The sequence below is a fragment of the Pseudophryne corroboree genome, chromosome 7 (genome assembly GCF_028390025.1).
Source record: "Pseudophryne corroboree isolate aPseCor3 chromosome 7, aPseCor3.hap2, whole genome shotgun sequence".
Taxonomy (NCBI): domain Eukaryota; kingdom Metazoa; phylum Chordata; class Amphibia; order Anura; family Myobatrachidae; genus Pseudophryne; species Pseudophryne corroboree.
Genome location: NC_086450.1, coordinates 98,307,407 through 98,321,198, shown reverse-complemented (window position 1 = coordinate 98,321,198; position 13,792 = coordinate 98,307,407). Strand labels below are relative to the sequence as shown.

The window sequence follows — 13,792 nt, the reverse complement described above, 5'->3', positions numbered from 1 at the left end:
TAGTTTTAGGGTTCCTAAAATCGCATTGGTTTGAACCACTTGCCACAGTGGATTTGAAATATCTCACATGGAAAGTGGTAATGCTGTTGGCCCTGGCTTCAGCCAGGCGCGTATCAGAATTGGCGGCTTTATCCTATAAAAGCCCTTACCTGATATTTCATTCGGATAGGGCGGAATTGAGGACTCGTCCTCAATTTCTCCCTAAGGTGGTTTCAGCGTTTCACATGAATCAACCTATTGTGATACCTGTGGCTACTAGGGACTTGGAGGACTCCAAGTTGCTGGACGTAGTCAGGGCCCTGAAAATATATGTTTCCAGGACGGCTGGAGTCAGAAAATCTGACTCGCTGTTTATACTGTATGCACCCAACAAGCTGGGTGCTCCTGCTTCTAAGCAGACGATTGCTCGTTGGATTTGTAGTACAATTCAACTTGCACATTCTGTGGCAGGCCTGCCACAGCCAAAATCTGTTAAAGCCCATTCCACAAGGAAGGTGGGCTCATCTTGGGCGGCTGCCCGAGGGGTCTCGGCTTTACAACTTTGCCGAGCAGCTACTTTGTCAGGGGCAAACACGTTTGCTAAATTCTACAAATTTGATACCCTGGCTGAGGAGGACCTGGGTTCTCTCATTCGGTGCTGCAGAGTCATCCGCACTCTCCCGCCCGTTTGGGAGCTTTGGTATAATCCCCATGGTCCTTACGGAGTTCCCAGCATCCACTAGGACGTCAGAGAAAATAAGAATTTACTTACCGATAATTCTATTTCTCGTAGTCCGTAGTGGATGCTGGGCGCCCATCCCAAGTGCGGATTGTCTGCAATACTTGTATATAGTTATGGTTACAAACAAATCGGGTTGTTTATTGTTGGAAGCCATCTTTTCAGAGGCTCCTACGGTTATCATACTGTTAACTGGGTTCATATCACGAGTTGTACGGTGTGATTGGTGTGGCTGGTATGAGTCTTACCCGGGATTCAAGATCCTTCCTTATTATGGCCCTCATTCCGAGTCGTTCGCTCGGTATTTTTCATCGCATCGCAATGAAAATCCGCTTAGTACGCATGCGCAATATTCGCACTGCGACTGCGCCAAGTAATTTAACAATGAAGATAGTATTTTTACTCACGGCTTTTTCATCGCTCCGGCGAACGTAATGTGATTGACAGGAAATGGGTGTTACTGGGCGGAAACACGGCGTTTTATGGGCGTGTGGATGAAAACGCTACCGTTTCCGGAAAAAACGCAGGAGTGGCTGGAGAAACGGGGGAGTGTCTGAGCGAACGCTGGGTGTGTTTGTGACGTCAAACCAGGAACGCCAAGCACTGAACTGATCGCACAGGCAGAGTAAGGTTGAAGTTACTCAGAAACTGCAAAGTAGTTTGTAATCGCAATATTGCGAATACATCGGTCGCAATTTTAAGAAGCTAAGATACACTCCCAGTAGGCGTAGGCTTAGCGTGTGTAACTCTGCTAAATTCGCCTTGCGACCGATCAACTCGGAATGAGGGCCTATGTACGCTCGTCCGGGCACAGTATCTTAACTGAGGCTTGGAGGAGGGTCATGGGGGGAGGAGCCAGTGCACACCAGCTAGTCTAAAGCTTTTACTTTTTGTGCCCAGTCTCCTGCGGAGCCGCTATTGCCCATGGTCCTTACGGAGTTCCCAGCATCCACTACGGACTACGAGAAATAGAATTATCGGTAAGTAAATTCTTATTATCTTTGTAAAATGACAGTAGCTGATTAGTTGGTACTTTCTGTCCAAGCTTTGATAAAGATCTCCTTCAGTCCCATCGTAATCCTATGGTTTCTTTACACTACAATTGGTATTTAAAGAGAAGCCACCAACACACCTATGTCTCATGGAATTTTTAGCAATGCATAGTGTCTACTGATGTAAAATGATTCCTCTTTTGTCAGCAGACATTTCTAAATATATATTTAACCAAACCAATGAATGGAAGACTGAATCTGTAATTACTGACGTCACAATGTAGCAGTGTCTCTGTGTACAGCACCTTACTGTTATCTATTCCAATACCTGGAAATCCTTTGTATGAGCTTTAATTTACTTTTTTTCCCTTTATTAAATAGAAATGTTGGATTTTAAGTTAACATCTCCAAAAATTGTGTTTTTAGCTTTCTCCAATTTAATAAAGTGATGGATGTCATATTTAATTTCAGCTTCTCTGTTTTGGCATTTTGATGTCTATCAAAATAGTGCACACTGCAATTGTCTAACAAGATCAAATCTAGTGCAGTCCATGTTTGTTTTTACATATTTTTCTTCTTCTGTTTCACTTCTTTAATTCTGCTGTGCATATCATAATAATTTATTCAATACAGAAAGTGGGACATGTACAGTTTTAATACCAGTGGCTTTTTAGAGAAAAGGTGTGAAAGTGGCCGATTCAGCAGCAATTCTAGTTTAATAGGAAAAAATGTCTTTAAGGAGGTGTTCCGGAGCTGTGATAACAATTTATATCTGCACCCATTTCGCTGGTACTGAGTAAGATGCAAAGCACCCGCAATTGCGGACGTCAGCAGCAGCCACATTTCCTACCTTGTCTCCTACATACAAGTATCCATGTGACATCATGTGTACGCTCGCACCGCCCGTTGTTTTCCCGCCCACAGCTGCAGCTGGCATCATTAGTAATGGCACTACACCACGAGCTCCATGCTTGGTGCAAAAGATCAATCAGAAACAGGTGGCCCTTCTCCGTGCATATGCCTCACACTAGCCCGCAGTCTAGGCCACACCCACAAGACAGATTTTTTTTCTGTGCATTTGCAAGTTTGCTGCCCAGTTGATGCCCAGAAAGACCCACTTAGTGAACCAACCATGCATGCACAATCTGCAGTTGCTTCTGCAGCACATGAGCAGTCTGCAAATATTCACGGGATGCATCCGCTTTAGGACTTTGGGGTATATACAATTGAAGTTGGATCCATTCCGACATTCATTTGTTGGAATGGATCCGACCTGGGCTATTCAATGCATTATCAATTCGACTTTAAAAAAAAGTCGAATTGAGATGCAGGAGCTTAGACGGGGGAGAGCAGCACTACAGCAGCAGCTATATAGCCGCTGCTGTAGCGCTGCTCTCCCCCGTCTGCCCGTGGCTCTCCCCCATCTCCCCCCCCCCCCCCCCCTCGTCTCTGTGCCTCTCCCAGTCCCTCCTCTCCACAGCCCCGCATCACAGCCGCAGCTCATGGAAGCGTCCACCCGGCTCCAGCAAGCCAGGTGGACGCTGCTGTGAGCGGTGGCTGTGACGTCCTCCTGCTCTCCCCGTCTGGCTGCCCGTGGCTCCCCCCATCACTGCTCCCGCATCTCACTTCAACTTTTTTAAAGTTGAATTGAGATGGCCGAAAAGGGGGCCCTGTCGGTTTTGGCCCCGTTTTCAACACGAGCATGCTATTCTGCCAATCCACGTGCTTTTCGACAAGTCGAATTCCTCGACTTGTCGAATATATTGAATAGGTCGGAACCCCTTCCGACCTAAAAAAGTTGAAAACTGCCGTCTTTTCGACAGACGGCCGCTTTCGACTTCAATTGAATATAACACTTTGTGTCCAGCTCAGAATCGGGTCTATTGTATCACTTCATTTTGGGGACTTACAAGGAACTATATAGGATGAGAGACATAGGTTGCCTTCCTTTGTTTTCAACTGTTGTAACACAAATGACTTTTTGCACTCGTTATAAACAGCTTTATACATATCTATAACTAGTGAGAGAGCGTTCCATCTTTAGAACTTCGTGGCTCAGAATGTAGCCAATGTTTAATATTTATTATGTACATCTCCTCCTTTTCCCGATTACATGCGTTATACCAGTGGTTCTCAAACTGTGTGCCATGGCACCCTGGGGTGCCTCAGGACACTTGCAGGGGTGCCCTGGGTTGGTGGTCTAGGACCAGTTCAAATTATTTATGGTCAATGTAATAGGTAAAACCAGTGCTGGTGGTTGACAATCATAAAATATGAGGACAAACAGAAACAAATCCTGTCCCCCACCACATAACTGACCCTAAGGATGACATATAAACACAATTTACTTCATTTCATATTTCTTTCTAAATTTCTCAGTAAAAAAAACTTTGGCCTAGTGGTGGTGTGAAAAAAATTCTGATACTCTAGGGCGCCATGGTTCAAAAACTATCTTTTACTATAAGAGGTCTAGTGCCTTTTTTATTTACTATAACCTTAGTTGAAATGAACTAATATATAAAACAAATGATGAAAATAATGTTATAAATATACTTTTTATCCACTTAAATATAAATATCCAAGCCAGTTCTCTAACACACTGCCCTGAAAATAGCTGCAATATTGAATATTATCTGTGTTTACCTAATTACATTTTATTTTGATAATATACATTTTAATCCACATTTTGAACATCAGCCATAACCTACAGATTCAGGTCTCTGATACCAGTTGGAGGCAGATAAAAAAAAATTCTTTATCATTCTTTTTTGTTCCAGACTCATTATCACAACTTCAACTTATCAACAGTAAACTGTTATCTGCTTGTTGCGCTGGCTATGTATTTAAAGTATGTTTCCTGTGTAGGAATCGTTCTGCAGCGTCATTAAGTACTGAGGTGTGATTCATAATTCACATTGACATGACACAAAATATTGGTGCCTGCATTTGCTGCGAGCCAGCTACATTGAATGAAATATAATATTATGAGAGCTAATAACACTACCTGAGAGACTTCATTTCATAGACACATCTTGAAACAGAACAGTGTCCCCTAAGGGCGATGTAATATATGCAAATTTCTTATTTTTTCCTAGCAAATGTTAATGATATGGAAATGGAAGAAGGGATGGCATTTACTATAGGTCAGTACAATTCTTGTGCACTTTTTGTAAACTTCTGAAACTGTCAATAATCACATTATCATTTCAGCACATCATAGTGACTACTGGCAGATGGCGTTCTGTATGTAGTATGTACTACAGATGTTAATGTTGCTGCAAACAAAATGCAGACATACTATATTGTGGTACAGTATATGCATAGACAGTGAATAGTTGTGTTACAGCAGACTGAAGCAGCTCGCCACCTGTGGTGGAACTGCAAGTTTCAGAATGCTTCGACATGTTCCATAACAACTGAAGTGTCAGAGGTTGCCTGTTAGAGCTTAGAATAGTGCAGTCCACCTGCAGACTAGCATCATTCACATATACCCCCAAACCAACCACTGTTTATTTGGCTGATCTAAAAAAATATTACGCTATGTTTCATCGTGTGTCTTCATGAATCGCTGCCCTGTACGGTTGGATCACATCTTGTAACAGGTATCTCATCAAGCAGCCAGCATGTAGAGATGGCACAGCTGTAAACATTTAGGAAGGGGGCAATCACCAGCCTGTAAACTGAACCTTGATCCCTCTGACCTCTTCCATTGGACTTTCTGCGCTGGGGTAACAGCTGGCTCCCTCTTCACATTTTCTCTTTATTCCACATCTGTGCCACCACATTAACCCCTACTCTAAACATAGGCAACCTGTGGCACGCCAGCTGCTGTGGAACTACAAGTCCCAGCAGTGCAGCAGCATTCAGGGAGGTGTTGCAACAAATGGATGCATTGGGGTAAATTTACTAAGATGGGAGTTCTATTTAAGATGGGATGTTGCTCATAGCAACCAATCAGATTCCATCTTTTTCTTCTAGAAGGTGCTAGATAAATGAGAAGTAGAATCTGATTGGTTGCTATGGGCAACATCCCATCTTAAATAGAACTCCCATCTTAGTAAGTTTACCCCATTGTCTGAGCTTGCAACGTTCTAACTAGAATCTAGTTACATTGTATCATTATAGGTTACAGAGGGGTGTAGAATGGTATGCCGGCGGCCGGGATCCCGGCGTACAGCATACCGGCGCCGGGATCCCGACCGTCGGCATACCGTCAGCTGGGTGAGTGCAAATGAGCCCCTTGCAGGCACGGTGGCGCGCTACGCTATTTATTCTCTCTCCAGGGGGGTCGTGGACCCCCAAGAGGGAGAATAGTTGTCGGGATTCCGGCGCCGGTATACTGAGCGCCGGGATCTAAACAGCCGACATACTGAGTACCACCCCTTACAGAGATGTCAGAGCCATTCATTCTACTGTGCCGGTTACACAAATTGCTGCCCTCTTCCATTCTATGGACTAGATTTAATGCTCAATGTTTAATATCTTCCCCATAATATGAGGTCAGTCAGGTCATTTATTTATTTTTTTTACTTAAAATGGAAACATGGGTGAATAAATCCCCTCTATGTTGATTAATATCGCGTTAATCTCTGATGCCTGGTTATAATTTCCATCCCTTTGGCTCACATCTGTAGAATGGAATGTGTTTATATTATATATTTACAGAATTAGTTAACCAAGCAAATTAGTTTAACTCCCTTTGTGGCTTGTAACCCGTATAGATGACTGCACAGAAGTTACCAACCAATGCAGTATTTGATTTTTATGTATTTATTTCATTTATTTGCCATGTAAATTCAGATTCATTTCTTCTGTGCTTCCAGAACCCATTATAATGGAGGGCTCTCCTGATTTTAGGATTCTCAAGGACAAATGGACAGCGGTATCAATGGATAATAAAAGGTGATTTAAAAAAACATGCATAAAAATGGTTGTGTTAACGATTTAATGTCCAGCGGAGGAACGGGCAAGTGTAAGCGTTTAATTAAGTATACAGAGCCTTGCTTCAGTCCTGCTGCTTACTGACCTGCGCTTTATTGTCTGTCTATTACAGATCAGCCCAGTTTGAGCATACCATTGTACTCACATCAGGAGGAGCTGACATCTTGACTAAACTGCCAGAAGAGGAGTAGTCCACACCACAGTCCCATTTTCTATATTATTAGTGGGGGGTCTAGAAATATTAACGCTAACACCAGCGCAAGCAAAGCCAGGTGGACTGTAATAATATTGAATGGCCTCTTAATAAATTGCGAAGCACATATGTATAGATTTATAAACCTGCGATTGAATGTGCAAGTTATCTGTGGGTACTAATATATCTACCTACGTTATGGGTCAGGGTATAAAGCCCAGTGAAGTACAAGAATGCTCCCAATATAAAATAAATATATAGAGTGTTGTTCATATTCTCAAGGGTTCGAATTTTGTAATATTTTTAGTTTGTGATCACCTAATTGGATAATAAAGGTGTTTTACACAAAGCAATACAATGCTGTATTTTATTGTTTTGCTAAATAATATTAAATCTCTTGCATATACTGACGTATGTAACCTACAGTATGTTTGTACACTGCGTGTGTGTGTGTGTGTGTGTGTGTGTGTGTGTGTGTGTGTGTGTGTGTGTGTGTGTGTGTGTGTGTGTGTGTGTGTGCGAGTGTAGACACAGGGTGAGAGGCAACATTTCACCATATCATGTAAACACATAATTTAAAACTAAATGCAATAAATGATGTATTTTGACCCACTTGCAGGGAAAATATTGCTGAGAATTAAGAAAAAAATTAAGGAAAAGATTTGCAAAGCGAGGCTGGGAGAGGGATAAAGCCCAGTGGTGCTGTAACACTTGTAGTAGTGTGTAATTAGGCAACTGCTAATCAGCCTGCCGGAATGTACATTTGCTATTCAAATTGTACTTACACAGACCACTAACCATTCTCTGGGATCCAGCCAACACTATGCTATGTACTAAGAGCAGCCTAATGCAGATCCTCACTTAAACGTCAGTGTCAATCAGCTCATCATGCTCATTTCACATACCGGATTTTATTAGCTGCTAGATCTAATCAAGAAGGAAAATATTTTTTTTATATATTTTTTTTTTTTATATGTTTTAACCAAGTTGATTTTTGTCCTTATACAGAAGTTGACAATTTATAATCTCACATGAAGCCTTTGTTAGGCGTTAGTGAAAGACGCATAAGATTTATTAGTTGTTTTCAAGTGCAGTACTCACAACCGAATTGCAGAACGCTGATGTTCTACTAGGAAAGCTAAGCCAAATTTATCTCTCCATTTGCTTTGTGTATATTCGTTTTGCACGTAGTAACATAGAAACATAGAATTTGACGGCAGATAAGAACCACTTGGCCCATCTAGTCTGCCAGAATTAGAATTATTTTCATTCCAGTTTATTTCACCAACTGCTGCATTTTTTGCTTTTTTGTCCTATATTTAAACCCCCCCCCCCTCCCAGAATATGCCAAACCAGAGAAAATGCAATTATACTCTAATTATAATATAATTCCAACCTTTAAACAAGGTCTTAATAATTTAATGATGTGAACTATTTGTTTGATTTAGTGTGTTTAGATGCTTAAATAAAGACACATGAATTTATACAGTATATATGCTTATATATACATAAATACATACATACGTACGTACGTGTGTGTGTGTGTGTGTGTGTGTGTGTGTGTGTGTGTGTGTGTATATATATATATATATATGTATATATATACACACACACACACATATAATCTATGCCCACCTATCTTATCTATCTATCTATTATATATATATATATATATATATATATATATATATATAAAATGTGTGTGTGGAAAGGTATATCTGATCGTATTTGTATCGTATGATGCAGTGTAATATGACTGACCACCATCTCGTTGTTTGCAGGCTGTTACCCAGCGATCGTTTTAGTAAGACTTCGTGATTTTACCAACTGCTGTGGTAACAAGCTGTTTGTGTAGCAATTATATGGAGGTGGTACAAATTATTATACACATTTATAATCTTAATTAAAAAATCATGGCTAATAAAAGTAAATTTGTGTACAGAAGACGCTGGGATTTATTACAATTACTAATAATGTGCTTTTGATTATTATATATTTTATGTGTGCATGAGTGAATCAAGGAAGAATTGTGAATATTCCTTTTTGTTGATTATGGCAAGAGTGTCACTGTGGATAGTGTCATTAGCTGCCTGATGTGACCTGTATCTAGACAGATGCTACGGAACTACAAGTCTCCAAAAGAAATTGGCTGGCCATGCTGGAACTTGTGATTCCAAATCAGTTGCTGTTTACACCATGGAATTGCATGAACATTAGATTGTATTTAACCCCTTGCTCGCTAAAAGGCAAGCTTGTATTTATCTTTTTTCCAGAATTATTAGCACAGTTTGCTGCTGTGAGCTACAGATGTAGTGCATGAGACATTAATATATATATATGTATGTATATATATATATATATATATATATATTATAGCTATATTTTACCCTGTCACTGATGCAGATTCCTGTGTTGGCAGTGATTTTAATCATTTAATCAGTGTAGTCATTACACAGTGATGAGTTAATCCAAAAAGTAATAATGAGGGTATCACATGTCATTCCATGTGGCACCTTAAAATAGACCATGGGGGGATGCCATATACTCAGCAGTGTTAGACATAGCAGTGACCAGCTGATATTTATCTAAGATACAGTACCTGTCCCCCCCTCCCAATTCCAGCTTATTAACCCTTTCAAGTATTGGGCTTATTTATGGTGCCTATAGGTATAAACGGAATGCCTCCCTGTATAAGAGAACACAGATTTACAGATAACTCACACTACCTGCTCACAGTGATTTATCACTACCTCTAAGCCATGGCTGTGTACATTAATGTGTCCTTTATTGTGACACCTAGTCTTTACAGTGCCATGTCCCACTTCTACAATAGCCCAGCTCTCTCTGTTATCAGCCAGACAGCGAGATAAAGATTGGATCATTAGGATATCAATATCCCAGAAATGTTATGTGATCGGATTGCTTGACCACAAGCCGGAATCATCATCATTGTTACTACTAGAGAGGGAGGGACTGGTAAGGCTCAGCTCAGGCCGGATCACAATCCCAGGCTGTTTAATGGTGAAAGGCAGCATGTTGCTATTATTGTTAAATATATGGCTAATTATGCGTATGAAAATTAAACATCAGTGTTATGCTAATGAGGCCGTTTCAGCTGGGATCAGAGCACTTGAGACTTTTAGCATTTATTAATCACATGGATGAGAGAGGAATACAGCTGCACGTGTGAGCTTCCCCAGGATCGCTTTCCTGCTACACTTACACCACGGAATTATGGAATAAATAATTATCAACACTTTCTAATTATCTAGCAGAGTCATGTGGGATTCCTCTCCAGCAATGCGCATGTATAGGGAAACGGCCATTCCTCATCCTCTGATGTGATCACATCTCACATTATACATGGGGAATAATCTACCTCTGATAGATCTTCTCTACAGGGCTGCATAATACTTACATCCATAGACACTTCTTAGCTATCTCTGGGGAGCACTGAAAGTACTTACATTCATCACAAACACTTCTCACATTAATATAAAGCGTATAAGACAGTCATACACACTTCTGCAAAGACATAAATAATACTTGGATTACTACACTATTCAGATTCATGTAAACCTGTTTTATATATGTATATATATATATATATATATATATACACACATACATACATACATACATACATACATACATACATAAGTACATTCATATATATATATATATATATATATATACATATAAACCAACACACACACACACACACACACACACACACACACACACACACACACATACTGTATAAAACAGTATAACTAATACTTTTCTTTTTCCCACTAGGTAAAAATCTGGTTTCAAAACAAAAGATCCAAATTCAAGAAGCTGATGAAGCAGGGGGGCTCAGCTTTGGAAAGCAGTGCATTGGCTAATGGCAGAGCACTTTCAGCCGGATCTACTCCTGTACCCCCTGTATGGAACACCCCCACTTCTTCTGGCAAAACCACCTCTGGGACCCCAGCAGCTTACATCCCAAGCTATACCTCTTGGTACCCATCAGCACACCAAGAAGCCATGCAGCAACCTCAGCTAATGTGATGGCTGCAGCCAAATCTCCCATTGGGGACCCACCATAAACTGTATAAAAACAAACAATCTACACGAAATGACAAATTACATTTAGAAGAGAAGCTCTGTGCCTTTATGAGCGTGGTGACTCCATGTTACAGGCCTGGAGGACAGATAATGCGCCAATGTGATGCGGGCTGGTACCCAACTGTTGACACCTGGCATAGCAGTCTCTACCCATTGTATCACCAGGCACGGGGCAGCCTGGCAGCAGGGAGTGAGAAACACACTATATTCTGAGGACAATTAGAACAAAGATGCTTGTAATGGGGGAACAATAACAATACCCTCTCATGTCTGTCTTTGTCTTGGTATTATGTACTCATTTATCAAATATCTCAAACAACCACCTTCAATCAACAAATTCCCATGTAGGAGCCAATCATTGTTAATTCCTTATCTTAATTAAGAAAAATTAAATTATTTGAGGATCAATGGAAATTCTAAGTCTCTATTTGAGGCAAATTATATTTTAAATTCCTAATAATAACCACCATAGTTTGGCGTAATTCACTGTTTTCTAATAATTATTCAGTCCATTGTAAAACATTTTGTACTTTAAAAATAAGAGCTTTTACATGATTTTGCATTTTCTACCCCCCTTCCCCCCCTTCCCGTGTTTATAAAGAATATTATCAGCTATAGTATGTTGATCATGCAGAATAGTGCATGTTCTATACAGTATTTAAATCCCTGTGGGGACAAGATGTTCTAGATACCAGGGCAATTGGATGTAGACTAAACAGCTCTTTTTAAAACGGTTTTCTCTTTTTTTAACCACTTCAATGCCAATTAGAGTTTGTTGTTTTCTTCTTCATCCCCTCAACTTGCATATACTAACCCTTTAATGCTGGCTATCAGAGAAACCACATATTGTGGCGCAGTATGTTGCAAGATAAAGTGGGTTAATATCTGCAAGCGCTACCCCCTTGTACATAATGTTACTAATGTTCTGTAAAAGTTGTTTGCACAAATTTATCTGCCGTCTCCTGTTTTCGTTCTGCGTGCCTGTAACCACGATGCTTTGTGATATGAGATCTTGACATCTTTGTGAAATTTGAAATATGTGATTACTGAAATCAGTTGTGTTTAGTGTTCTTATATGTCAAAAGTTTAGTTTTATATTGAAGTTGTTAACTTATTTCTTTGTATCTTAAACCAAAAGAACTTTGTATATAAGTTATAAAGTTTCTTTAAGACAATAAAATGGTTTTGAAAAAGAGATGGTTTATACATGTCTTTTGTTTACATGCAGTATAAATACAGGTTAAGTATCCCTAATCCAAAATGCTTGGGACCAGAGGTATTTTGGATATCGGATTTTTCTGTATTTTGGAATAATTGCATACCTTAATGAGATATCATGGTGATGGGACCCAAGTCTAAGCACAGAATGCATTTATGTTACATATACACCTTATACACACAGCCGGAAGGTAATTTTAGCCAATATTTTTTGTAACTTTGTGCATTGAACAAAGTGTATCTACATTCACACAATTCATTTATGTTTCATATACACCTTATACCCACAGCCTGAAGGTCATTTAATACAATATTTTTAATAACTTTGTGTATTAAACAAAGTTTGTGTACATTGAGCCATCAAAAAACAAAGGTTTCACTATCTCACTCTCTCTCAAAAATGTCCGTATTTCGGAATATTCCGTATTTCGGAATATTTGGATATGGGATACTCAACCTGTAGCTGTATAGGTATTCTGTGCCGTGATCTTTCCTAGAAATGTCAGCATTATTGTAAAATCATATGATGTGTGTGTGTGTGTGTATATGTATATATATATATATATATATATATATTTTTTTTTTTATTTTTTTTTAATATTGCACGCCTTATCTTAACTACATTTGCACAATTACTGAAGGTCAGGAGAGCAGCGCATTACAATAGGTTCCAGCCTGGGTTGGACCATCACAACTATGCAGGCTGTGTATACAAAATCCATAATTTAATTTATTTATTTGTCCCTGTATACTAAAGTACTTGTGGTTCGTGCAATAGATAGCCATGTGTGTTTTTTGGTGCATTTTATCATACGCTCTCTATAGTTATTTTCGTGCAGCTATTTATGAAGAAATGTATTTATTAACATTTATTTTCATAGCGCCAGCATAGTGTGTTGTGCTTTCCAGTTGGAAACAAATTGATAAAATAAGACTGGTAATAACAGATAGGTTATTGTAAGCTTGCGAGCACGGCCTTCCTACATCTATGTCTGTCTGTTTTTTACCCAGTTTTGTTCTATTACTGTGGTTCTAATTGTAAAGCGCAACGGAATATGCCGTGCTATATAAGAAACTTAATAAATAAATAGGTTAGTAGTGCTAGCTCTATCGATTTTACATTTTTATTCATCAGTTTATTAAAGATATAAACAGCCTTTTTTGTATAAATACGTGCAGCTATTAGGTATGCTATATTTATAAATACAGTGATATTTTATGTATTTAAAATTAAATATTTAATCGCTGACCAGTCTACTTGATATTGGAAGTAGTTGGATCAAACAGTTGGATAACAGTAAATTATAATCCTATCAAGTGATATATTTTAATGTATCTTATGTTTAGGAATGGTACAGTACTGCAGTGAATCTGTCAACATACAATAATAATAATAATAATAATAATATATTAGACATAAATCAGTTACACAACTTAATATTATATTCTTTTAAAATATGCAACCACATCACATTTTCCTTTGCAGTCATAGAGATATTGGGGGAAATAAAGGTGTGAGATATTTTCCTCTATAAGGGGGCTTGCTTTTATTTTGTATTGCAACAATCTGACTGCAAATAAAAATCTATGTGACCCCACTGTGAGTGGATGTGACACTCC

At 39.2% G+C, this 13,792-nt stretch overlaps 1 protein-coding gene across 7 annotated transcripts in view; it reads left to right on the top strand.

Moving 5' to 3' along the window:
• METAP1D (methionyl aminopeptidase type 1D, mitochondrial) overlaps positions 1–13,792 on the top strand; it is a 451,273-nt gene that overhangs the window by 401,428 nt on the left and 36,053 nt on the right. For 6 of the 7 annotated variants that reach the window (XM_063933468.1, XM_063933465.1, XM_063933463.1 and 3 more), the window contains 3 exons: positions 4,806–4,853; positions 6,534–6,612; positions 6,764–7,202. The exons of the other annotated variant lie outside the window; for it this stretch is intronic. In XM_063933468.1, coding sequence (XP_063789538.1) covers positions 4,806–4,853; positions 6,534–6,612; positions 6,764–6,842 — 206 coding nt within the window. In that variant the 3' untranslated portion in view covers positions 6,843–7,202. Of the gene's footprint in view, positions 1–4,805; positions 4,854–6,533; positions 6,613–6,763; positions 7,203–13,792 lie in introns of those variants that run through there. 7 annotated transcript variants of the gene reach the window in all.